Below are 27,225 nucleotides of genomic sequence, written 5' to 3'. Positions count from 1 at the left end.
TAACACTGACAGAGAGGTCATTAACACTAACAGAGAGGTCACTAACACTGACAGAGAGGTCACTAACACTAACAGAGAGGTCACGAACACTAACAGAGAGGTCACTAACACTAACAGAGAGGTCACTAACACTAACAGAGAGGTCACGAACACTGACAGAGAGGTCATTAACACTAACAGAGAGGTCACTAACACTGACAGAGAAGTCACTAACACTAACAGAGGGGTCACTAACACTAACAGAGACGTCACTAACACTGACAGAGAGGTCACTAACACTAACAGAGAGGTCACTAACACTAACAGAGAGGTCACTAACACTAACAGAGAGGTCACTAACACTAACAGAGAGGTCACTAACACTAACAGAGAGGTCACGAACACTACACTCGCATGAATCGGTTGCTCACATTCGCTCACATTCGCCTCAGGAGGAGCCACTGCTGCTGCGCAATTCTATCTCTGGCTGTTTTAAGATCTGAAGTTGTGAATGAAAATAGTTTCCTGATTCTTTACTTGTGCTTTGGTGACAGTGGAATTGTTTTACTTCCTTTCTCTGACACTTGACGCTTAACACAAACCTGGCCTCTTTCCTCCCTCCGGCCTCTCCCGGATATTATCTCAATATGTGTGGTCTGAGTGTGCAGCACCTGTCTGTCCAGCCTCACGGCATGATCAAATCCCCTTTAGAACATATTTGTAATCCAGTGCGTTCTTTGTTGCCTCCGTTTTTTCATACATTTCCTGGTCCGTATAATTCCTCTGATCCGCATTATTCCAGAGCTGTGTTTGATGGCGGTGACTGTGTGTGTGCAGCTGCCTGCGATGCTCATGAGCCTGTTTCCTGGGTACAGTGTCTCTCAGGTCCTGTCCACTCCCATGGCTCAGTCTGTGCGAGCGCAGCTGGAGGAAAGTGTCCAGGCCCACAGCTCCAGCCTGCTCCGGTCAGAGATCACACTTATTCATGTTGTTACCATTTATGTGTTTTGACAAATCGCCATGTATCGAAACAATGATCTGTAAATAAATATCCATTTATTTCAGGGAGAAGCCTGAGACTTCGTCCAGCGTTAGTGTGAACCAGATGTGAGAAATAACTCCAATAAACAGGTCTGATCCAAAAAATCACTCAAGGTGAAAGCATTGTTTTTTCATGCGGTGGTTAAGGTTGATATTTTTTCTAGTTTTCTCCTTAACAGCTTTTAGTGTCAGGGTAAAAAATAGAACAAACACTCTTTACAGTGTTTGTTTTGTATGGAGCACTTTATTCATTCCCAAATACTGACATGAGACTTTTTTTGGTCATTTTTTTTTTTTTAATAAAAAGATGAATTGACGGAAGACTCTGCAATCTACAGCAAATGATTTAAAATTATTTGTTGGGTAAATGTTTCCACCTTTTTACCTGCAGCACACCACCTTAACACATTAAGGCCGCGCTGTTTTGGGGATTTAGCTATAGAGTGCCAACAATCCAGATCATTTTTCATGATATTTGTAGCACCACAGCGTATTCTATGTTCTTGCTATGAACACATGCTATGCTTTCGTTTGAAAGGCGAGACTCTAAGCTCTCCGTAAGTGAAAACAGTTTCATTCTACGTTCCTCGGTTCCTGAGAAACCTAAACAGAGGCTAACTTTGATCAAAATCACAGATTTTTTTGAAAGTGTTTTATGAAACACTCGTTTCTGATTAACTCCTCTCTCCAACTCTCCTCCTCTATCCTCTCTTGATGGACACTAACGTTATGGGAAGAGACAAATGCCTAATTATATTAGTTTCAAGTCAATTTTCAATGACAACATTGCTGACACGTTTTGAAAGCATGTTATCGATCTCTTTTTATGGTTTCTGATCATCATTTATTTCACTTCTGCTCATCGCAGAGCTACCAAAATCACACATGAGGTCTATTAGAGTGTCTAAAAACGCAAAAAGAGTTTTAATTAGGGCTGTCAACATTAATTGGGATTAATTGCATTAATTGCTAAAATAATTAATCGCAATCAACAAATAATATTTTAATATTGTCCTTATATTCTACTTCATGAACTTAAAAGTTTGCAGTTTCTGTCCAAAAGGTTCAGCACAAAAGAAAATGACTCTAAAAAGTGAGTTATCAATCAGCTGTTGGGCTTTTCACATAAATATGAAACTGTCGATTTGGTCAATGAAATGTGCAATCAGTAATCACGTGCTTTAAATCTAAGTGTTTTATAGTATTAAAAATGAACATAATTATTAATTATTAAAATAACTGCAATTAATCGCGATTAATCGCATTTCACAAGTGCGATTAATCGCGATTAATTTTTTTAATCTATTGACAGCCTTAGTGTTAATACAGCAAACGCCTCTGTGGGCTCTCAGTCATCCAGGCGTGTTCCATGAATGATGAAGCCTCCTGAATGAGAGGTGAAGAATAACCCCGTCCAAATAAGCACTTTTACACCTTTGTGACAGTTTAAGTTATAGGGATGTGTTTACATGCTGTTGTCCACTAGAGGGCAGCACAGACAGTCCTTTCATAACGCAGCCTAGGGAGCACGTGAGCCCTGTTTTCTCCCACAGCCTTCTCTTTACCACCGCATGTGTCTGAGCCTGGGTCAGAGACAGCTGAGGCCTGCAGCTGTCGGCAGCAGCTGAGTCCGAGGCCTGGGCTGGACTTCACATGGGAGAAAATGACTCGTAAATTAACCTTAGTTGGTTCTTCATTTTCACTCTCTAGTCTCTTACACTCAAGTACTTTCCCTGTGAGTCTTTGCAAAGTACATAAACAAAGTCAAAAAAACAAACGACTGGAGTAAATGTTGTTGTTGTAGATACTATTTTGAGTTTTTACTGAAAAAAACTATGTTCAAACTTTGCGCTGCACTGAAAATAAGACAACAACCAGAATGCTCTCTCCAACCACTAGCTCCTGGGGCAGCCACAATTAAAAAAGGAAAGAGCTCCACGTGTGTCCAGTAGAGGGCACTGTCATAATAAGAGATCAGGGTATAAACAACTTACTGTAGCAGAGGTGTCAAACTCATTTGGGGTCGTGGGCCGAAATTCAGCTCCCACGACGGATCTTGGACCACATATAATGTAAACAGGAAAGTTCTATTGAGAAATATAATGAATGTTAATCCTGCTCACTGGGATTTTGAAATAGAGCTGATTTGGTCAAAGCCCGACTGTAGCCTAATGAAGGTGTCCCACGTTTCTCAAAGTGCCACCTGTAGTCATTATTCACTCACTCCACACTTGATGGTGATAAGCTATTATTGTAGCCACAGTCGCCCTGGGGACCACTGACCATTTACTACCTGGCTATAATGTGTGGTTCATATCCTGATCTCTTATTATGTCAGTGCCCTCTGCTGGATTTGTGTGGAATTCACTGTTTTTTTTAAAGGTTGCTGCCCCCTAGTGGCTGGAGAGAGCTTTCTGGTTATTTCTTGGAAAATTCATAACACTGCACGGGAATGGGCTCGAGACAAATACTCAGGAATTTATGCTATACAAGTCATGGGCTAGATTAAATCATCTTGCGGACCGGATTTGGCCCGCAGGCCTTGTGTTTGTCACTTATGCATTCTAGCCACGTGGTAAATGGTCAGTCTGGCCAGGCCGGCTGAGTGAAAGAATAATGACTACAATGTAGCAACTTGTGACACAGTCTTGTAAAGCACTATACAAGTGTAAGCTGTTATTTTTATTGCAGCTACAGTTGGGCTTTTGACCAAATCAGCTTTATTTTAAAATCTTGGCTCATTATAATTACTATTTTATGGGGAAACTAATTCTCAATAGTACTTTCCTGTTTACGTTATATGTGGGCCAGGATCTGCCCTGGGAGCTGAATTTTGGCCCACGGCCCCAAACGAGTTTGACGCCCCTGATTTAGGCTGTGTCCGAATATGGACACTAGTCCCTCTCTATCTCCTCATTTACTATAGTGTCGCACTCTGCCACATTGTATATTGTCATGTGACCTGCGGCGTGGAGAAAGTAGTGAGCTGTGGATTACCAACAGAGTGAGTGACTTAGGGCTCAGTGATATTGACAAAAATGAATACCTCAATATTTTTGGGGACTTTCGATAATGACGAAGAAGCAATATTTGTGCAAAGCATCAGAAATATGCAAAAATGTGCTGCAAACATCTACATTTTTATTTCCTTTGCAGCTCAAAAACACTTTTTTTGAAGGACTACACATTTTTTTCTTGGTTTCTTAACATTGGAGACTCTCAATATTGACACAGCCTTAGTCTCCAGGTGTATATTGTGCAGCGTCTTCGTTCCCACCCTCACCGATGGTCATGAGATCTGGGTAAGGACTGAAAGGTCGGCTGGGCGCTCCCTCAGAGAGCTGCTCTCTCTCTTTGGCCGGGGAATGCACAGGGATCTCCCATTAAGAGCTGGCCAAGAGGAGTCTGGGCTTCTGTGCTCAGACTGCGGCCTCCAGAAAGGCATTTCAATAAGAGATTACTTTGTTTCTACTTTACTAGTATATTTAGATACACTTTAGTCACATTCAAGACTGCTCCTAATGAGCAGCATCACACAGAAAAGTCTATTACCACAGTATGGCTTTGGACGAGGACCTAATAACTTTACACTTTACAAGCCTTTAACTTTCAAGGTTCATTTGGTCAGACACGAGGATTAGAGATGTTGAAAGTGACACTTCAGCACACTTCGGTGCTACTTCTGATGACAGCCTGCAGATGGCGCTGAAACATTTAAGCTAAAGATTTCAACATCTCTAATCCTAGTGTCTGACCAAATGAACTCTGAAGGTTATACTTACACAAGTAGACACAATGGCAAGGAAGGCAAGGCAACTTCATTTATACCGCGCATTTCGTACACAAGGCAACTCAATGAGCCTAACAATGAATGTTACCAAGCTTTTACAAGTTTATCAAGTCAAATTGGAATCATTTTTTATTCGTGCCATACTTGATGGTGGAAAGCGACTATTGTAGCCACAGCTTTTTCTGGGCTTCCAATCTGTGCCATCGGCCCCTCCCACCAACCGCTCACTCACAGGCAAACACACTCTCATGCAAACACACAAACATGGCCTAATGTACATGTTTTTAGTGGTAGGGGAAACCGGAGAAGCTGGAGAAATCATACAAAGACATAGAAAATGTAAACTCCACATTAGGACTGGGACAAAACTTCGGCAATAACTTCTGCAATACCAAGTATCGCTACTTTATCAAGTATCGCAATACTTTCAATACTTGTGTTTGGAGGCAACACAGTTACACAAAAAATGTTCAATGTTAACACTTAAATAAATGTAAGATGACTTTTTACACATTTTAAAGTGAATATATATTACTTTTCATAATTACTTGCTCTATCGTAATACGGATCGGATCGGCCCCTGAGCACTGTCATATGTATCGGATTGGCCCCTGAGCACTGTCATATGTATCGGATTGGCCCCGAGTATCATGATACGTGAGGCGTCGTGAGAACCAGGGACACAAGTCGGCAGCCCAAGTTTCGAGAAAAACGCAAAAGATGTTTTTTTTATTGCTGATTTTTGCTTTTTTGCAGAATCGAAGAACGAAGAAGCCTCTACATGTTTAAGCTAGCAGTATTGGTATATTTAAAAGCGTAAACCTTTAAATAGCGGCTTGTTTAGGGAGATTTGGGAGCGTGCAGTAGAGGCGTGACTTTGTCTGTGTGTATTTTCATACTTGGTAAACACTTGGTTGTGTTGTATGGACGGCGCAAAGACGGCCCCTGAGTATCGTGATATGTATCGGATCGTGACAAGTGGATCGTGATATGTATCGGATCGTCCCCTGAGTATCGTGATATGTATCGGACCGTGATATGTATCGTATTGTGATATGTATCAGATCGTCCCCTGAGTATCGTGATATGTATCGGACCGTGATATGTATCGGATCGTGATATGTATCGGAACGTCCCCTGAGTATCGTGATATGTATCGGATCATGATATGTATCGGATCGTGATATGTATCAGATCATGACAAGTGGATCGTGATATGTATCGGATCGTCCCCTGAGTATCGTGATATGTATCGGACCGTGATATGTATCGTATTGTGATATGTATCAGATCGTCCCCTGAGTATCGTGATATGTATCGGACCGTGATATGTATCGGATCGTGATATGTATCGGATCGTCCCCTGAGTATCGTGATATGTATCGGAACGTGATATGTATCGGAACGTGATATGTATCGGATCGTGATATGTATCGGAACGTGATATGTATCGGAACGTGATATGTATCGGATCGTCCCCTGAGTATCGTGATATGTATCGGATCGTCCCCTGAGTATCGTGATATGTATCGGATCGTCCCCTGAGTATCGTGATATGTATCGGATCGTCCCCTGAGTATCGTGATATGTATCGGATCGTCCCCTGAGTATCGTGATATGTATCGGATCGTCCCCTGAGTATCGTGATATGTATCGGATCGTGATATGTATCAGATCGTGATATGTATCGGATCGTGATATGTATCGGATCGTGATATGTATCGGATCGTCCCCTGAGTATCGTGATATGTATCGGATCGTCCCCTGAGTATCGTGATATGTTACGGATCGTGATATGTATCGGATCGTCCCCTGAGTATCGTGATATGTATCGGATCGTGATATGTATCGGATCGTGACAAGTGGATCGTCCCAGCCCTACTCCACAGGACTTTGTAGCTGTGAAGCACACCCATATTTGTCTTCCTTCAGTCTACGTCTCCATGGAGACGAGCTGGAGACGTCCTGCTACCAGTAAATGTTCCGCAGTGTAGCTTTGACTGTGGTGTTTTTACTGGTTTACACCCAGTTCACATACATTTAGGTCCATTTGAGAGTCTTTTTTAGACCTGCTTCAGTCCTGACTCGGTCTGGATCAAGGCCCGGTGGGACTTGAAGGGTCCAATGTTTCCTAAAGGTACTTCTGTGAGAGAACCACAGGTCTACATGCCTTCTGTGAGTGCGTCCGCAGCTGGAGCGATGCCCGGCGCAGACAGCCGCTCTCTCTCTCTCTCTCCGGGGCGTCCCGTGAAGGTGGGTGGGCCGCGGCGCGGGGCAGACTGCCTCGTAAAAGCCCCGAGAAGTGCTGGGCGCAATAAAGGGCTCGTGTTACGGGCCGCGGACAGACACAAACGTCCTGCGGCTTGGCCCGGGAGCCCGCATTCCCCCGGCCCTGCCCTGTTTGGTCTAAGCGCCCCAGACGTTTGTAGTCTTTGGGTCGGGTGACGGGGTAGGAGGGGGAGAGAGGAAGGCGGCTGCGCGGGGCCTGAATTGGATTAGCGCGGCCCGGGCCTTGAAGCGGAGGAGGTTTGATGTCACTCATTAGAGCGATGGCGTAAATCGCGGCCCGGAGCGGAGCGCGGTGTTGAAAAGTGACGCCTTCCGCGGGGAGACTTCCCTCGCGCCGAGCCAGAGCTTTCACGTCAGTCATCGCTCCGAGTCACAAAGAGGTTTTCACAGCCTCGTCGGACAGGAACGCAAAGCATGAACGTTTTACCTGCGCGTTCGTTCTCCCCGCAGGCTTAGCTCTGACACGGAAAAAACCTTGGACAAAGCAAAGGCAGAGCTGACACTTCCATCCTATTTTCACATTTGGGACAGTAAAATGTCACTGCCTCTTAAACTACAAAAAGTTTAGGATACGCATTTACACATTTCATTTTGATCTTTGACTGAATGATCTGCTGTTTAAAGGAACAGGCCACCGTTTTTACACACTGAGATATGTTCTTACCTTAGCTTAGACGAGTTCTTTAGGACCTGTCTGATCTTCCCCCGTGCCTTCAGTCACGTAAACACAGCGCAGACGGCGTTAGCATTTAGCCTCTCCCTCTCTCCTCTATAGCTCCAAAACAGGTCAAGATAGAAGCTACCAAGCTCTTCCACGTTTTCCCTATTTAAATATGGTTACGTGAAGTGTTCCACTACAAAGTATAATTACACAAAATTAAACAATGTGGATTTTCTAAGCGGATAAAAGGGGGAACTATATTGTAAGGCGTAATAATACCAGGAGTAGTTCGAAATCCACGCAGTAATCTTCACTTTACTGTGCGGATGCCAAATTTTTTGTCACATTTTGTTGTTTGTTGTTATACTTTTCTTTTAAGCTTTTAGATTTGGGTAAAGCTCGGTTGTGCCCGGGGGTAAGGGTAAAGTAAAGTGAGAGGCCAGACCGGTGGCCCTAGAGCCAGTGGCCCTTCTGTGCTCTTCCAGAATGGACATATGGCCAGTCCGCCCCTGCATATATACCGTATTTTCTGGACTAAGTCGCTCCGGAGTATAAGACGTACCAGCCAAAATATGCGTAGTGAAGAAGAAAAAAACTTAGATAAGACGCTCCGGAGAATAAGTCGCACTAGCCATAAAATGCCTAATGAGAAAAAAACAACAGGTTGAATAGGCGTACGGTTTGCTAACATGACACTTAATAGGTGTCTGTTATGTTAACGTCACATAAACAGTTCAGATACTAAAGCATAAAGAACATACCACTGCACCGGTGACAATCCTCTCCCAACAGCATGTTTTTCTCATTTGCAAAGTCATTCCTCTAAATGTGGCCATCGAGCTTTTAGCCCGTGATTAGATTTGTTTTGTTTTCTTCTAAGAGTAACCTCTGCTTCTCGCTCACTCCTAACTTCCTTTCTGGCGCTCGATTAGCCTGCAGTGCCCTCTAGTGACAAGATTTGAATTGAAAACCCCTCTGCCAAACTACGAAAAAAGTGCGACTTAAAGTCCGCAACATACAGTGCAAATACTGACCTGTTTGGTATCCACGTGTAGCACAATAGGCTGTGCCCGAGATGACGCCGTAATCCAAATATGGTAGTGTCTTTAGTGGGCGACAGCACCAGCTAAAGTAAGGGCGCATGTGCAGACTAATGTTTCTCCAAATGAGGTCGTAGCTCCAAACTTGGAAGCTTGGACTCAACTAGGGCCTGACCGATATATCGGGCTAATATTTGGATATTTTTCCGATATCGGCCCAAACATTTTTCAACTTTCTTGTATTGTGTCACAAGCCTGCGTGTGCACGTCTACGTGAACGAGCGTGAAATTCCATGTGCACGAGTGTGGCCTGTCGCGTAGCTAGTGAACGCTAGCTCCATTGGAAATGAATTGAAGAGGAGCCACATCACCTGTGTAGCCCAGGGGTGTCAAACTCATTTTGGGTCGTGGGCTGAAATTCAGCTCCCACGGCGGGTCGCGGGCCACATATAATGTAAACCGGAAAATAATATATTTTTTTTCCAATACATGAATAACAAAAATTAGCTGTGATTTGTTCAAAGCCCCAACTTGACTTTAGCCCAATCAATAACAACGGCTTACTCTTGTATTGCATTTTATAAGCCTGTGTCACAAGTTTCTCAAAGTGCTACATAGTAGTAAGTATTCATTCACTCCACACTCGATGGTGGTAAGCTGTTTTTGAAGCCACAGCCGCCCTGGGGCAGACTGGCTTTACCACATGGCTATAATGTGCTGTTCATATACTGATCTCTTATTATGTCACTGCCCTCTGCCGGACACATGTGAAAATCTTTACTTTTTAAATAAAAATGTAATGCCCCCAGTGACTGGTTATTCTGTAAAAATGCATAACTCCGGGCCACGTACTCTGGAATTTATGCTCTAGGCCTACAGGATGGGGCTGCATGTTTGACACCCCTGTGGAGCCCATAAGAGGTAAGTCTTTCAATTCTGAAGCATTGACTAAACATGAATATGCAGCGCCCCCTGCTGTCACTCTTCAACACTGGCCAAAATTATTTCTGGTGCTTATTGGCCTCAGCAAAAACACACATCGGTCGACCTCCATTAGATATATTTCTATGATTGAAACCTTTACTATAATAATAAATGTTTAACTATTGGCTATTTGAGAGATTTTTAAAAAATGCATCAAATTAAATTACTTAAAAGGCCAAGGACCTTCATATCGGTCGGGCCCTAGACTCAACAACATATGGAAGGTTTTTGTAAACGGGCATTTCAATATGTAATTCCTGCCTGATGTATTTTGCTTTGAACTTTTTGTTGACTCCCTCTCGAAGCAAATCTTTGGAACTAGCATCATAAATCAGTTTCTATCCTATACTAAGATTTTGTCAATGCAAAGTGCCTTATCCCCCCCCCCCTTTTTGTGTCTGTAATCTTCAGCTAAAGATTAAAACCAATATCTCCACCTTTCCCCCTGTTCACCTGCAGCGTCGCGCCTTAAGTGAAATAATAAATCGCATCACCATGGCGATGAGACATTTCTGTGTTTCCAGGTAGAAAAGTGTAGACGTTCAAAACTGGAGCAAAACCCGGGAAAACAAAAATGGAAAAAGTGTTGTTTTGCCTCGAAGTGACCTGGAAATGGACTTAAAAACGGAGCAGCGGAATGGTCCGTGATTTATCCCCCCACTGTCAGACATGCAAACGATCGGGACCGACATCTTCTTGAGTCGTGTACAATAAAACACAGTTCAATCCATTCTTCAAAAAAAAAAAACAGTCGTGCGCATGGGACGGTCCGGGAGCAGACCGCGTCTCCTCCGCTGTGGGACCCGTCTGCTCCCTTTACGGGCGCGTTAAACCATGTGAGGGGAGCTTTTTACTGTCTTCACCTCGGGCAGACAGACACGCAGCACGCCAGACTCCCCAGACTCCCGCTCATCCGCGCTCTCGTTTTTATTCGCCTTGGACAGGTAGAGGCTCTCGTAAATCCCCGGGCCGTCAGACTCGCACGTGGCCTTATCGCAGACTGAAGTTTCCTGGATTACCCCCGGGGCCTTCCCAAAACCGCCCCGTCTCTTGGACCCTCGCCGGAGCTGAGCGCTGAACCCGCTCCCCGTCAGGAGCAAAAGTCCATTTACTGCAGCGCTTAGAAGTCCTAAATCCACTTCTTTTCATCAAAACTCTATTTATCCACACTCTTGGTTCATGTTAAAAGCCTTATAATACACACTATGAGCTATTGGTGGCGCAATATCGGCCGATTACGTCCAATAACAAGGCCGATATCTCTGGAACCGAAAGTGATTGCTACTTTTTTCCGGAAAGAGTTCAGTCAGAGCTTTAAAATGAGTCCTCCCGCAACTTCCTCGGCCTCATGGGAGCAGAGAAACATCCCGGTGAAAATCGGAATCACAGGTTTGTTCACCTATTTTATTTATGTTGCAGACTATAATGTTGGTATCATAAGAGATATAGACATACCGTTTTTTTGGGGGAATCTTTTTGACACGCTTCCTACTAAGTACCTACTAAACATGAATATCCTTAATAAATCAGCCCTACACCCTTTATGCAGCGCCCCCTGCTGTCACAGTTCAACACTGACACGTTTAGAGCCATCACACACAGGATTGTAGAAAAATTGGGCCAAAAATATCAGCATCACTCTTTGAAGCGAAACCATGAAACCATTTGAAACCATGACTTTGAGATTACATGTTTAACTTTATAGGCTTAGATTTAAAAAAAAAAAAAAAAGCTATTTAAAATCCATATCGGTCGGATACTGAAAATGACATCGTAGCATGAAGCTAGGCTAACGCTAGCTTCATGCTACGTTAGCTAACGAGTGCTGTTTTTTGCTTCTACTGAACATTTTTTTGTGAAAAAACATCCATATGGACCCAATTTTGGCTTGACTTTAATGGTGTTTGATAAATTTGTTTATAGTCTACCAGAAAACGGCTAAAAACAGTGAAACGTTGTGACTCCTGTGAGAGAGAGACTTTTGTATTATTTTATATTTATTTATTGAAGAGGAATAACCCCTTGAGGTGAACCATCTCGTTTTCGAGGGAGTCCTCGAGTCCAGGTACAAAAATTGACAGTGACCTTACAGAGTCAGTCAAATAAAACAGAAAACACATACACAAAAAACAACAAGAACACAGATACAGATGTTGCCGTCTAAAACTATCATTCCCTTAAAATAGCCGCCTCCGACCCATCGCTAGTATTAGCTGCGCCGTGTAAAAGCCAGTGTTGTTGTTAGTACTAAGTAACTTGTTTACCTTAATAAATCCTTTCCGTTGTCCCTGTGGGGGTAATACAAGTGTTTATGGGATGATTGGAGGGTCTTTCATCTCCCCTGTGTCTCTGGCCAGAAAACCACAATTGCAATTTGCCTGCCACCGGGTCGGAGTCACCAATACACACCAATAGAATCACGAAGAAGAAGCTAACAGGCTAACGGGCAAAGCTAACTGCGGGCTAGCGCCACAAACAATATTTACAGCAAAGTTGAAGTGAAAAAAAATATCTCCATTGTGTAATTGGATGTACAATATCCCTCTGTCCCTTTGTCTTTTCTGTCAGTGTAGTATTTACTCTCACGGACAATTCATGAGTAAAAAAACGCAACTTGCTACGACACCTGCAGTGACGCTTATGGCCTCTAGGGGTACGAGTTACTTAGTACTGCTTTAAAAGTACAGATAACACTTTTCAAATATGCGGCGATACCATAATACTCCAATAAAAGTGCTCAATCAGATTATTACTTAAGTGAACGAACTGTTATAGAAAATACTCAAGTATTACAAGTCGAAAGCCCTAATCCGTTTCAATAAGTGTTTAGAAAAATAATATATAAATAAAACGTGCCTGAATTCCCCTCTGTACGGCAACACGACAGGACAAGCGCTACCTCCTGTCCCGTGTCGTCTCGCCTTCGACACAGCCTGAGAGGAAACACTGACCGTTAGATAAAAGTCACCAACGCGTATCCAGCAGGGCTTTGTTAACCTCTTACTCACTTTAACCGAGTGTAATTTCTTCTGTTCAGATTTGCCCAAATCTAAAAGCTCCTCGACTGGAGTTTACAGCCTATTGGCCAGTGTAACGCCTCATTTGAAAGACCTACAAAACTGATCTAAACTGATCTTCTTCCTTTCGTTACTCCCGTGTTCTCATCACTTTTTTCACTTTCTTTTTCATCTCATCTTGGCCACATTTCTTGCTGAGTTTCCGTCACTTTCATCGCTTTTTGTGTCACATTCTTGTTACTTTTTTTGTGGCTTTTTGTGGTCGTTTTTGTCTGTATTTTGAAACTTTTTTCTCAAAGCTTTTACCTTTGGGGTTATGCCAAACTGGAGATAATATTGCTCGGTTGAAGTGGGGGTTAAGAGGTTAAAGGCTTTGTACGAGGACGTTTATGCCACAATAGGTCCATGTTTTATCCCTCCGTATAAATAAAAGCTACAAGACGCATGCACATATTATAAAATCTAAAGTCTATTTATAAATTAATTGGAATCAATATGGCACAGATATAAATTCCCATGACTACAACGTATGTACAAGGTGACTGTGGAAAATAACCATAGGTCGTAAGAGCGTGGTGGTTGTTTCTTTCCGATTTAAGGCGCAGCGTTAGGACGAGGCGTACGACCTAGTCCTTCGTCCCGCTCTGGCCTCCACGGACCCGTCATAAAGTCGAATAGACGAACAGTAGAAAAGTCCGCGTCATTGACCCACGTCTTTGAGCGTCCCCGGAGAGAACAGTTCTTTAAACGGACCATCCAAAGCGCCGTCACTTCCAGCCGTTGAGCTCCTTGAGGCGGCTGACTTTGGAGCCTTTGGAGGGAGCGGACGCGGGGAACAGCCTGGTGCCGGATGCCTCGGCGGGGGGGGGTTTGTGGAACAGCGGCAGAGTGGGCAGAGCGTCCTTGTCCTTCTTCTTCATGGGAATGGTCCACACCGTGCGGGTCTTCTTCTTCTTCTCAGTCTTCCCTTGTTTCTCTTTGCTGGAGCCCAGGGACATCGTCTGCACAAACAAAGACAGGAGTGATTTTTGCTGCCGTCTCGCTTTTCTCTGATTTGTCTCTTGTTGAAAAGGCAGAGCAGGGAAATTGAAGCACCCGTTACATTTATATTTTCACGCAGCATTAAAGATTATTAGCTTGAATGCTATTTGGGCATCATTTTGAAAAGGAAAGTTAGTTTAACCCCTTAACTCCCACCTGAACCGAGCACATTTTCTCCAGTTTGGCTTTACCCCAGTCCAAAAGCTTCTGGGAAAAAGGTGTGAAAATAGCAACAAAACTGAGACGAAAACAATGATGGAAATGTGACGAAAAAGTGAGAAAACATTGACAAAAAAATGACGAAAAATGGATGAAAACGTGGCAAAAATGTCACAAGAAATTGACAAAAATGTGACAAAAAAATGTGACAAAAAAATGTGACAAAAAAATTACTAAAATGTGATAAAAATGTGACCAACAAATTACAAAAATTTACCAAAAAAATTACAAAGAAAATGACAAAAAAAGACAAAAAATGTGATTAAAAAATTGACGGAAAAATTACAAAAAAATGACCCAAGAAATTACAAAGAAAATGACCAAAAAAAAGACCAAAAATGTGACAAAAATGTGATAAAAAATTGACGAAAAAATTACAAAAAATTCACAAAAAATGACAAAAAAGTTACAAAAATTAGTTGAACACCCAACAAAAAAATGATGGAAAAAAAATCTGACGACGTGAGGAAAAAGATCTTCTCGGTTCAGGCGGGAGTTAAGAGGTTAAAGGATTAAAGAAAAATTTTGAGTTTAAAAGCATTATATTTGACTTGATCCTGCCTGTGTGAACCATGTGGTGATGTGAGTTGGAGCGGGAGACGACACGACTCAACGGGAGTGACACAGTTTTGGAAAGAAATGTCCAAATGTTTTCCCTGATCGTTTTTTGGAAGTGATTCACATTCATCTTACGGCTGAAGATCCTTTTGTCTCCACTTTTGGACGCCTTTATGAGTCAGTCATGTGACCTTAGTTTATATGTGGATAGGTCCATGAACCAACTCCAAAATTCAGCATTTTGACCGTTACCCTAGTTACCACAACAGGGTTTTTAGCTGCAACAACTCCATTTTAGCTTATAGGCTGTTTACAATGTTGTGACGCGACTTATTCTGTGGTTTTTGACTTGTTTTCGGTAGTTCTGGGTTTTTTGGGGCAATGAAATCTACAGAAATTAATTGGTTAATTTTTAAGATTTTCAGTGTAAAGTTAACCTCTTACCACCTGCCTAAACCTCTTTGGCCATTATATCGGTCTGTGTAACACCTCATTTGAAGGCTAACCCAAAACAACAAAACTGATCTTTTTCCTCGCGTTGTTGCTGTGTTGTGTCACCTTTTTTATGTTTTTTTTTTGTCACATTTTTGTTGATTTTTTGTAATTTTTTTGTTGAGTTTTTGTCACATTTTGTTGATTTTTTGTAATTTTTTTTGTTGATTTTTTGTAATTTTTTTGTTGAGTTTTTGTCACATTTTTGTAGAATTTTTGTCACATTTTTGTTGAAATTTTGTCAAATTTTTGTTGATTTTTTGTAATTTTTTTGCTGAGTTTTTGTCACATTTTTTTTGCGTTAACATCCTTGTTTTCTTCTCATTTTTTGTGCCTGTTTTGGTGCTTTTTTCCCAAGAAGCTTTACGATTAGGTTAAAGCAAAACTGGAGAAAATGGGATCCGTTCAGGTGGGAGTTAAGAGGTTAAATCTGATGGTTATGGCTTCGTCTTTGGTGTCAAGTCAGCCACAACAGAGCCATATGTTCCAGAATATTTTAGCCCCAAACAGTTAGAAAACATCCTAAAAGGTCTGTAAATGTCAGAATGTGTATTTATATGATAATATATGACGCAAAAGGCGGCTCACTTCAGCGCACTTTCTCTTACATTGGAAAAGATTTTGGAACATTTTAGGCCCTATTAAGGAAAATAAATCATTTTATTTCACGACATCTGCAATCGTGTATTATGTTTCAGGGCTGAAATCGACAAAGTTCTACTGTGATTTTGCGACACGGTGAAGAAGAGCAAAGCGACGTACGCAGCAGCAGAGCGCGCACCAGCCGAGTTTGGCCCCGCCCTGTCCCTCCACGGCGAAGCGGTTCTTCTTCGGCAGCAGCAGCACGAAGGAAATGGCCAGGCACAGGTGGAAGAAGCTGTGCACGTAGGCGTAGTCCCACTCCTGCAACACAGGCGTCGGCTCAGCTCCCAAGAAGCGCAGGGACCAACGGTCAAGGTGTCTGTCGGGGGCCGAGGCCTCACTCACCTCGAAGTAGAAGCGCAGCATCAGGGCCAGAGCGCCGAAGCAGCAGCCGGGACCCACCTGCTGAGTGTAGACGCGCTTCTCCGGGAACAAGGCGCGCAGCTGCTTCATCTTCTGCAGCTGAGGAGATGCAGAAGCAGCAATCAGGACTGAGTTTTAGGCTGTGCGACAGGTTACGCTTCCCATTTCACCAGGGCACGCTTACGATACGATATACTTTATTAATCCTGAAGGAAATTCAGATCATCAGCTGCACAATCAAGTCACACATACAAACATCAGATTTAAAATAACTAGAACAGTGCAGAGAATAAATATAATAATAATTTATAAGTATACAAATATAGAGGTACTATAAAAAAAACATTTCACTCCCATTTAGCCCCTCCCACCCAAGGATTTGTTATATAGCCTGATCGCTCTGGGCAAGAAGGATCTCCTGAGCCTGAGAGCGAGAGCAGCCTCTCACTGAAGGAGCTCCTCTGCCTCATCACCAGCTCATGCAGGGGGTGCTCTCTGTCGTCCATCACAGAGAGCAGCTTCTCACTGAAGGAGCTCCTCTGCTTCATCACCAGCTCATGCAGGGGGTGGTCTCTGTTGTCCATCACAGAGAGCAGCCTCTCACTGAAGGAGCTCCTCTGCTTCATCACCAGCTCATGCAGAGGGTGGTCTCTGTTGTCCATCACAGAGAGCAGCCTCTCACTGAAGGAGCTCCTCTGCTTCATCACCAGCTCATGCAGGAGGTGGTCGCTGTCGTCCATCACAGAGAGCAGCCTCTCGCTGAAGGAGCTCCTCTGCCTCATCACCAGCTCCTGCAGGGGGGGTCTCTGTCGTCCATCACAGAGAGCAGCCACTCACTGAAGGAGCTCCTCTGCCTCATCACCAGCTCCTGCAGGAGGTGGTCTCTGTGGTCCATCACAGAGAGCAGCTTCTCCAGGGTTCTCTTCTCCGAGATTGACACTACAGAGTCCTGATCGGCCCCAATCACAGAGGAGGCCTTTCTGATTAGTTTGTCCAGTCTCTGAGTGTCCCTCTCTCTGATGTTTCCCCCCCAACACACAACACCATAGAAAAGAGCACTGGACACCATTGCCTGGTAGAGCAGTTGGAGCACTTTCTTACAGATCTTAAAAGAAGCCTCCTCAGGAAGTAGAGTCTGCACTGCATTTTCTTGTGTTCACTGACCAGTCCAGCTTCTCATCCACCTGCAGCCCAAGATATTTATAGGAGGTCACCACCTCGATCTCCTCGCAATTGATGGTCACAGGCTGAGGAGATGGGCGACACCTTCTAAAGTCCAGGACCATCTCCTTTGTCTTGGAGGTGTTCAGCTGCAGGTGGTTCAGGTGACTCGTGGGGACAGGACATAGAAACAACAAGTGGACGCTCACAAGTTTCTCAGCGGACTCCAAAGTCTATCGGAGGCTTCACTCTACATCGACTAAAGACCAAACCACCTTTTGTCTGCTGATGATCTGTATATGTTGTTTTAAGAGTGTAACAAACTCGTCTAAAACCGCATGTGTACTGCCACCCATTGCTAAAAAGTAAGTGGAATTTGGATTTACTTTTAGTGGAAGTTTCCGCAGAGGAGGAGGTTCATCAACACACAGCGATCTGATCAGCGGAGCATTCCTCAATCACGCCCAGCAAAGGAGGAAGCGTGTTTATTTGATGCACTCTCAAATTTCAAATCGTTAACTGTCCAAAGTCATCCCTAACTTTCCTCACACACGTCTAACAGTTCCCAGTTGTTAACACGGTGAGATTCATTCGAGGGCACGACTGAGGTTTTGGCTGCAGGTGTGCTTTCAGTGTTTTGTTGACTGACCCATTTGACGGTGAGGATGAACACGGCCGATCCGATGGGTCCGGAGTAGACGCCGTAGCCCAGCCGGTCCTGGTAGATGCGCACCGCGATGGTCAGGACCCCGAACATGGTGATGCTGGAGCGCTGCGGCTCCTCGAACTCTCCCAGAGCTGAGGACACAGGACACACTGGTCAGGACAAGAGACACACTGGTCAGATCAACACACACTGGTCAGGACAACACACACTGGTCAGGACAACACACACTGGTCAGGACAAGAGACACACTGGTCAGATCAACACACACTGGTCAGGACAACACACACTGGTCAGGACAACACACACTGGTCAGGACAACACACACTGGTCACAAATAGCCATTATCTGTAAAACCTGATATTGTAAATGTGCAAATCTTCCACACATTATTGTTCTGTTTTTGGTTCTCGACGACAAATATTTTCGTATCAGGAAAAGTATCGGTATCGAAAACCAAGTATCGTACTGTATCGATTCAAATGTCATGGCACCCGGGCCTAGTGACCACAGCATGACTTCCAACAGAAACACAAGGTCAGTTCTGGATATTGACCCAACGGTTAACGCTAATGAAAAGTAATAGTCATCTCCCGGACTTTAAAGGGGAGGTATTATGCAAACTCGACTTTTTCAAGCTTTCCATCATGTTATTCTGTCATTCCCTCATTAAAAACATGCCTGAAGTGTTGCCTTGGCACATTCACGTATTTTTGAGTAATCTGTAAAAACTCTGATGGCGGCCATTTTAGGGATAGGTTTGCCTGAGTCCTCCTAGGAACGCCCCCACCTCCTGGAGACGCCTCCGAGCTTTCGTCACCAGCCGAGTAACCAACCACTGCTCCTCAGCAGAACCCCCTCCCCACTGATGCCACAGACAGCGTGTGGAGGGGGCGTGTCTGAAAGGCTCAGAGGTTCTTAAAGAGACAGAGGCCTATTTCAAGACATTCACTACAGCCATTTTGAGAGAGACATTTTATACAAGGCAGTTATTCTAATTTACTGCATTTACAGACCAACAGGGGCGGACTGGCCATATGTCCATTCTGGAAGAGCACAGAGGGCCACCAGTCCCGCCTCAACTGAGCTTTACCCAAATCTAAAAGCTAAAAAGAAAAGCATCAAAATAGCGAGAAAAAGAGGATGAAAACAAAACAAAAATGTGCTGGAAAAGCAACAAAAAAGTGACAAATAATGTGATGAAAAGTCACACGGACAAAAAGAAGGACAAAAACGTGATAAAAACACAACATAAGATGATAGAAAAAATAATGAAAAAAAACAAAACAAAAATGTGACAAAAATGACGTGACGAAAAGTTTCCGTCACTTTTGTAGGTCTTAGCTTTCAAGTGAGGCGTTACATTGTTGATCTCCGGTCGAGAAGCTTTTAGATTTGGGTAAAAATATGAATCTAAAAGGAATTCCGTGGAGTATGGTGTGCCACAAGGTTCAATTTTGGGACCATTATTGTTTATTATTTATATTAATGATTTTGCTTCTGTTTCTATGACCACCTTTCCCGTTCTTTTTGCTGATGATACCAATAATAAAAAAAACAAAAAACAAAGTCGACCTGGGGAAAATACACTCGGTTAAGGCGGGGGGTCAGAGGTTAAAATATGTATTTGTGGAAGTGCACAATTACGCCAACTTGGGCCAGGCTGGTCAGAGTCCAGGGCTGTTTTTCAGTCCCAGTCCGCCCCTGCAGACCAACAGAAGGTTTGGTCATCATTGTAGTGTGCTATAGACTGGTGCCATGTGATTGAAAAGAGCATAACACCCCCTCTTTAACACCCGTCTCATTGGTGCTCCACACGTCTGACCTGGTCCACGCATGTAAGGTCAGCTTGTCTCCCCCCGGCAGAGAGTGTCACGTGACCTCAAAACCTGAAGAAGCGACTGCCGAGGCGAGCGCTGGACCGGCTGCACGGGCTCGTGGGAACCCTCAGACTTTATGGATAATATAGCTGCGCTGAGCTGCGGCTGTGAAGTGTCTCCGTTTGTTTCCTCTTCAAACAAACAGGCGGCGGGAGCCCGGTTCTCACACTCATTCACTCTGAGGCCTCCGTCTGAGCCGCCTTTTCACCTCCTCACTGTTCAAGCAAGGCGAGAAGAGCCACCGCCGCGGAGAACTCAATGTGCCTGAAGGGTCTGAGAGCTGCTGACGCTGGAGTTCGGAGCTCTACAAACATGCCCTGAAATGCATTGGATTTAGGGCTGCACCTTTGCGTCTGAATTATCGCAACTTTAGTCATCGTTTTTACCTCTTGAGCTCCATTTAAGCCTTTCTTTGGGTTCTTTTCCGAAATATTTACCTCTTAAAACCTCTTAACTCCCACCTGAACGGAGCCCATTTTCTCCAGTTTGGCTTTACCCTAATCAAAAAGCTTCTTGGGAAAAAAAGCACCAAAACAGCCACAAAAAATGAGAAGAAAACAAGGATGTAAACGCGACAAAAATGTGACAAAAACTCAACAAAAAAATGACAAAAAATCAACAAAAATGTGACAAAAACTCAACAAAAAAATGACAAAAATTCAACAAAAATGTGACAAAAGCTCAACCAAAAAGTTACAAAAATTAAACCAAAAAGTGACAAAAATTCAACAAAAATGGGACAAAAATTCAACAAAAACTCAACCAAAAAGTGACAAAAATTCAACAAAAAAAATTCCCAAAACTCAACAAAAATGTGACAAAAACATAAAAATGGTTGCACAACACAGCAACAACGCGAGGAAAAAGATCAGTTTTGTGGGTCTTAGCTTTCAAATGAGGTGTTACACAGACCTATATAATGGCCAAAGAGGACAGAATGGTTCAGGCGGGTGGTAAGTGGTTAACCCCCACCTGAACTCAGCACATTTTGTTCAGTTTGGTATTACCCAAATCTAAAAGCTTCTTGAAAAAAGTGTCAAAATAGCGACAAAAATTAGACAAAAAGGAAGATGAAAACGTCACACAACAAAGGTGAGATAAAGCGTTGAAAATGAGACAAATAGAGCCACAAAAGAGCAACAGAAAAGCAATAAAAAGGAAATGAATACAATACGCAAAAGTGACAAAAAAGAGATGAAAAAGTGACAAAAATGTGACAAAAAAGTGACAAAACATGTAAAGAAACGACAAAGACACGACTAAAAAGTGATGAAAAAGCATAGCACTGGTCTCTAGGCTGTAAACTCTCCAGTCGAGAAGTTCTTAGATTTGGGTAATGCCGAACTGGAAAAAGTGCTCAGTTAAAGGAACAGGCCCCCGTTTTTCCATACTGAAATATGTTCTTACCTGAGCTTAGACGAGTTGATGTGTACCTGTCTGGTCTTTGTGCGTGTGTTCAGTCACGCAAAACGACCAAAGATGTTGTTAGCGTTTGGCCTCTCCCAATGTGTTCCTATGGCTCCAAACGGGGGTGAAGTTAGAAGGGGCACAAAGACCAGACAGGGACGTATCAACTCGTCTAAGCTCAGGCAAGAACAAATCTGAGTATGGAAAAACGGGGGCCTGTTCCTTTAAGGCGGGAGGTCAGAGGTTGATTAAACAGGTCACTTCCAGGGGTGGTGTTATGTATAAAGCACTTTTTTGATATTGTTTTTTCCCCTATGTTCCAAAGTTGTGATCAAAGCTCCAGGTGAGCTGTGTTTCTGTGAGTAAAAACACTGGATGGTGGTTCTTGTATGAGTTTAACCTCTTACCACCCGCCTAAACCTAATGCATTCTGCCCTCTTTGGCCATTATATAGGCCTGTGTAACACCTCATTTGAAAGCTAAGACCCACAAAACTGATCTTTTTCCTCGCATTGTTGCTGTGTTGAGTCACCTTTTGTATGTTTTTTCTTTCTTTTTTTCCATTTTTGTCACAGTCTTGTCACATCTTTGTTACATTTTTGTCACTTTTTAGTTGAGTTTTTGTTTATTTTTATTTATTTTATTTTTGTCACTTTTTTGTTGAATTTCTGTCACATTTTTGTTGAGTTTTTTGTCACTTTTTGAATTTTTGTCACTTTTTGTTGAATTTTTGTCACATTTTTGTTGAGTTATTTGTCACTTTTTGTTGAATTTCTGTCACATTTTTGTTGAGTTTTTTGTCACTTTTTTGTTGAGTTTTTGTTTATTTTTATTTATTTTATTTTTGTCACTTTTTTGTTGAATTTCTGTCACATTTTTGTTGAGTTTTTTGTCACTTTTTGAATTTTTGTCACTTTTTGTTGAATTTTTGTCACATTTTTGTTGAGTTATTTGTCACTTTTTGTTGAATTTCTGTCACATTTTTGTTGAGTTTTTTGTCACATCTTTGTTGATTTTTTGTCACTTTTTGTTGAATTTTTGTCACATTTTTGTTTAGTTTTTTGTCACTTTTTTGTTGAGGTTTTGTCACTTTTTTGTTGAATTTTTGTCACTTTTTGTTGAATTTTTGTCACATTTTTGTTGAGTTTTTTGTCACTTTTTGTTGAATTTTTGTCACTTTTTGTTGAATTTTTGTCACATTTTTGTTGAGTTTTTTGTCACTTTTTGTTGAGTTTTTTGTCACATCTTTGTTGATTTTTTGTCACTTTTTGTTGAGTTTTTGTCACATTTTTGTTGAGTTTTTTGTCACTTTTTTGTTGAGTTTTTGTTTATTTTTATTTATTTTATTTTTGTCACTTTTTTGTTGAATTTCTGTCACATTTTTGTTGAGTTTTTTGTCACTTTTTGAATTTTTGTCACTTTTTGTTGAATTTTTGTCACATTTTTGTTGAGTTATTTGTCACTTTTTGTTGAATTTCTGTCACATTTTTGTTGAGTTTTTTGTCACATCTTTGTTGATTTTTTGTCACTTTTTGTTGAATTTTTGTCACATTTTTGTTGAGTTTTTTGTCACTTTTTTGTTGAATTTTTGTCACTTTTTGTTGAATTTTTGTCACTTTTTTGTTGAATTTTTGTCACTTTTTGTTGAATTTTTGTCACTTTTTGTTGAATTTTTGTCACATTTTTGTTGAGTTTTTTGTCACTTTTTGTTGAATTTTTGTCACTTTTTGTTGAATTTTTGTCACATTTTTGTTGAGTTTTTTGTCACTTTTTGTTGAGTTTTTGTCACATTTTTGTTGAGTTTTTTGTCACTTTTTGTTGATTTTTTGTCACATTTTTGTCTAGTTTTTTGTCACTTTTTGTTGATTTTTTGTCACTTTTTTGTTGAGTTTTTGTTGAATTTTTGTCACATTTTTGTCACATTTTTGTTGAATTTACATCCTTGTTTTCTTCTCATTTTTTTGTGGCTGTTTTGGTGCTTTTGTCCCAAGAAGCTTTTTGATTAGGGTAAAGCCAGACTGGAGAAACATGGGCTCCGTTCAGGTGGGAGTGAAGAGGTTAGCAGTGGATCAGAATGAGACTCACCGATGAGCGTGACCCACATGGACAGCGCGATGCCGTACACGGTGAAGTACTCCAGCACGTCGTACCTCATGAAGCAGATGACGGACAGCCCGGGCCCGTCGCACACGTGGAAGATCTGGACCACAGACAACACAAGTCTTTACACCACGTACAAACTCGACGGTGCTCAGAAACCTGGGGGAGAAGCGACGAGGAAGGAGAGATCCACTCACGGATACGTTAGTTTGTTTGAATTTAAAGGGGCTAGATGCAAGTTGGCCATTTTATACTCACTACTGCCACCTCAGGTCATGCGTGTAACAGCACCTTCTATATTAAGCTCGTGCATGACGGCGCTTCAGACCCAAAGTAACAAGTAACAGGTCTGAGCTCATTCTACACATTATGGAATTACTGGAAAAAGTAGTGGTAGGAAAATACATCATTTTACCATTTTTAAACTCCATATAGTCCCTTTAAATTACATTTTATTGGTAATGACCCTTATAATGCATAGAATGTGGGGAAAAATACATTATATCCTAACATTTACAAATGTCTGTGTTGTTAAAAGCACCATTTGAACATTCTACAGCTAAAATAGTTAAAAATTGTCGTCATTTTCCAAGATATTTAAATTTAAAGCCACACCGCGTAGAATTTTACCCCAAAAATAAAATTGAAATACAAGCTTTTATTTTATGACAGATATTTTCAGCATTGAAAAATACCTCAAACAAACATGTGATTTTGCTGTGAGCGGCTCAGCTCTCCTAAGACGTGACATAACTTTTACCGGGAGTGGGTGCGTCTCCGGCTCGTTTCCATGGAGATGTCGACTAAAGGCAGCAGAATTTGAGATTTAAACTGGTTAGGTTCCCATCCAAATCCATTCTTTGATTACCCACTGCAGTAATAGCATTTCCTTTGTCGAGCTGCTCATTAGGAGCATGTTTTGTCCTGATGGCAACTGTATAGTCCAAAATGTTACGCAGTGTACCTTTAATGCTGATTAGAATACACTTATATGATTAATTACATTTTAGGCCGTCATTTTAGCAACTTTTTATGTAAAAATATACAGTATGATATTAATATTTGATCTTTCCGTCACCCAGCAGATGCTTGGGTGGTTAGCATAGCGTCTTCAGCGTCCCGATTGCCTGTAGGACGCTCCAGGATCAATTGTTTTTTTATCGGTTTTCACTGCTCATTCCACTGTATCCATGGTTATCCACATGCATATCCATATACATGCCATTCCGAAAACCTACTAGAAACCTTAAAACACCGGAAATAAAATTGATCCTGAAGCATCATGGGAGCCACCGGGATGGAGAGTAAAGGCTCTAAGCTAATCACTGAGAGGTCAAATACACACTGATGTCTTTTTTTTTTTGTACGTAAAGAGTTGATTAGAGCAACTTTAAGTATTAATAGTTATTAATATGTTTATCATTATCTATTAACATAGTAATAAGCCATGAATAATATGCTTATTCAATATACATGGCCGACCCTAATCCTAACCCTTAAACAGATTACCAACACCTTATTAAGACTTAAGGGGAACACCTTAAACTCCCCACTGAAACCGAGCACATTTTGTAGGCCAGAGTAAACCCTCATTTGAAAGCTAAGACCTGCATAACTGATCCTAACTTTTTTGTCGCCACAATTTGGTCACATTTTTTAAGCGTTTGTCATGTTTTTCATTGCTTTTTTTGCATCACATCTTTGTCACTTTTTAGTCGCTCTTTTGTGGTTTTCATGCTGGTTTTTCATCACTTTTTCCGGAGCGTCGCTTTTTTTTTTTTTTTTAACCTTTTCTCAAGAAGCTTTTAGATTTGGGTAAAGCCAAACTGAGGGAAATGATTGTGACCCAGAGAAAATGGTTCTGCGAGCCCACGAGTTGAAAAGACGCACATGGAGGATGACGACAGCCTGCTGGGATTGACCCGCCCACTTTTGGTATTGGCTTGTTGCACGGTATGGCTATGCTAGTTCCTCTGACCTGAAGTTGTGAGTGCCAGTACTTCCTGTCTGTTATTTTCCTGGAATAATAATCATATTTTCTAAAGATTGTGTTGTGGGGAGTGAGTCCCTGGTAGATGATCATTTACTGTGTGTAATGAGTTCAGAGGAGACACCTGTGATCATAAAGGATTGATAGTTTGTCTTGAAGCTAAAGGCTAACATGCTATCAAAAAATGGAATGAAAGGCACTATTTCAAATTGTATAATGCATGAAATTAATGTTAGACGTCGCCTCTACGGAAATATTTTACAATGTACAGCAACTCTTTAACCTGCAGGAAGTGATCATCTACCAGAAACTCACTGTCCACCACAGAATCTTTAGGAAATACCATGATTCGAACGCGTCTAAGCTAATCTTAATGGAAGTTAATACGAACAGGAAGTACTGGCGCCCACAACTTCAGCTCAGAGGAACTAGCGTAGCCACATTGTGCAACAAGCCAATGAAAATGTCAATATCTCTGATTTATTTTCAATGACGCCGCAAATTGTGTGAAACAAAACAAACAGTCTTGTGGAAATCGTGATATTTACAAAGAAAATACAAAAATAAAATCATTCTAAAAAACAAGGAGCACCAGACATGTATGTTTTATAGATACAGACGGCATGTTCGGAATCGCCCATATATGGTCATGTTCGAAGCAGCCAGAGGGAAATCTCTCCTTTAGCAGGTCCCGAATCATGAATCTATTTTTCTGCTAAATAACACTACAAAAATTGGAGCAAAGTGGTTCTAAAGCCCAACGCTAACCAGGAAGCTAGCGAAGCAAGCATTAGCTTCATGCTACGTTAGCAAACGAGTGCGGTTTTTCTCTTCTACGGAACAATTTACGGTGAAAAAAACCATCCACGTGGACCTGATATTGGCGTGTGATAAATATGTTTATATTTCACCAGAAAACTACTAAAAAGAGTAAAAAAAAGCGTTTTCTCCCCCTCCCCTGTCTGTGTCTGTGTCATTACCCAAATCTAAAAGCAATATAGTGGCGGAAAAGCGACAAAAACGTGCTGGACGAGCGACAATAACACAATAAAAAAGTGACAATGACACGATGAAAAAAACGAAGCAAAAAGAATGACAGAAAAGCGATTAAAAAAGACGAAAACACAACAAAAACACGACTAAAGAGTGATGAAAAATCAACGAAAAAAATCAATGAAAGAGCAACACAACTGCGATGAAAACGTGACCAAAACACGACAAAAACACGTCAGAAATGCTTAGGAAAACACGACAAATAAGTTAAGCTCAGTTTTGTAGATCTTAGCTTTCAAATGAGACTCTCACCGTGGCGAAGAACATGGTGAAGAAGTAGACCATGGCCTCCAGGTGGAAGCCGCGCTTGGCGGCGACGCTGGCCGTGGGCAGGAGCACCAGGCTGCTGACCGTGGGCAGCAGCAGTTTGGCGACGAACGCTCCCATCCTCTCAGCCCCGCAGAAGCACTGAGGGCATGGCTGTGTTCCCCGGCCACAGCCCCGAGCCTGGAGCCAGCTGTCCCGGAGGCCCTTTAACGTTTAAAGGTCCCACACGGTCAGCTGCTCTCCAGGGGGGCGGGGCCAAGGGGGAGCTGCCACTGACCATCTGCAGGCATTCACTACAGAACTGTTAGCAAGGCCAGGCTTTTCACCTCTTAGGTTTAACCTTAACCCTGTTCAGCTTTACCCACATCTAAATCCTCTAGGAAAAAGTATTGAAATAGCAACACGAACGAGACGTCTAAAGACTGACAAAAACACAACAAAACCGGCGACAAAGAGTGATGAAAAAGTGACAACAAATATTTAAAAAGTGATGAAAAAGGAACTAAAAGCAGCAAAACAGACGACTAGGTCTTAGCTTTCATAAATGAGGCGTTGCTCTGGCCTATTGGCTTTAAGCTCCTGTCGAG

At 42.1% G+C, this 27,225-nt stretch overlaps 2 protein-coding genes across 3 annotated transcripts in view; one reads left to right on the top strand and one right to left on the bottom strand.

Annotated features, from left to right (window-relative positions):
- Positions 1-10,827, top strand: part of LOC306971638 (tetratricopeptide repeat protein 16-like) — a 76,097-nt gene extending 65,270 nt beyond the window's left edge. Inside the window, exons 11-13 of one of the 2 annotated variants that reach the window (XM_079567976.1) lie at positions 817-944; positions 1,045-1,134; positions 10,729-10,827. In XM_079567976.1, the coding sequence (XP_079424102.1) occupies positions 817-944; positions 1,045-1,090 (174 nt within the window). In that variant the 3' untranslated portion in view covers positions 1,091-1,134; positions 10,729-10,827. Of the gene's footprint in view, positions 1-816; positions 945-1,044; positions 1,232-10,728 lie in introns of those variants that run through there. The other variant, XM_079567975.1, reaches the window with a different exon arrangement.
- A 2,656-nt stretch (positions 10,828-13,483) lies between these two features.
- mymk (myomaker, myoblast fusion factor) lies at positions 13,484-26,864 on the bottom strand. The gene is made up of 6 exons (XM_079568725.1): positions 26,624-26,864; positions 23,314-23,428; positions 17,927-18,075; positions 16,099-16,215; positions 15,874-16,014; positions 13,484-13,802 (listed from the first exon to the last, which is right to left on the bottom strand). Exons 1-6 carry the CDS (start codon positions 26,756-26,758, stop codon positions 13,569-13,571), a joined length of 891 nt encoding a protein of 296 aa, XP_079424851.1. The 5' UTR covers positions 26,759-26,864; the 3' UTR covers positions 13,484-13,568.
- Positions 26,865-27,225: the final 361 nt, after the last annotated feature.

Source organism: Gobius niger (assembly GCF_951799975.1).
Source record: "Gobius niger genome assembly, chromosome: 1".
Classification (NCBI taxonomy): domain Eukaryota; kingdom Metazoa; phylum Chordata; class Actinopteri; order Gobiiformes; family Gobiidae; genus Gobius; species Gobius niger.
Note: the sequence above shows the minus strand (reverse complement) of the source record. Positions and strands in the feature narration are given on the sequence as shown.

Coding starts and splice junctions, on each gene's coding strand:
- mymk (XM_079568725.1), bottom strand. CDS start 26,758: ATGGGAGCGTTCGTCGCCAAACTGCTGCTGCCCACGGTCAGCAGCCTG. Junction 18,076..23,313: donor CATGTGGGTCACGCTCATCG/GTGAGTCTCATT, acceptor CTGTGTCCTCAG/CTCTGGGAGAGTTCGAGGAG. Junction 13,803..15,873: donor GGTGCGCGCTCTGCTGCTGC/GTACGTCGCTTT, acceptor TTGTTTGTGCAG/ACGATGTCCCTGGGCTCCAG.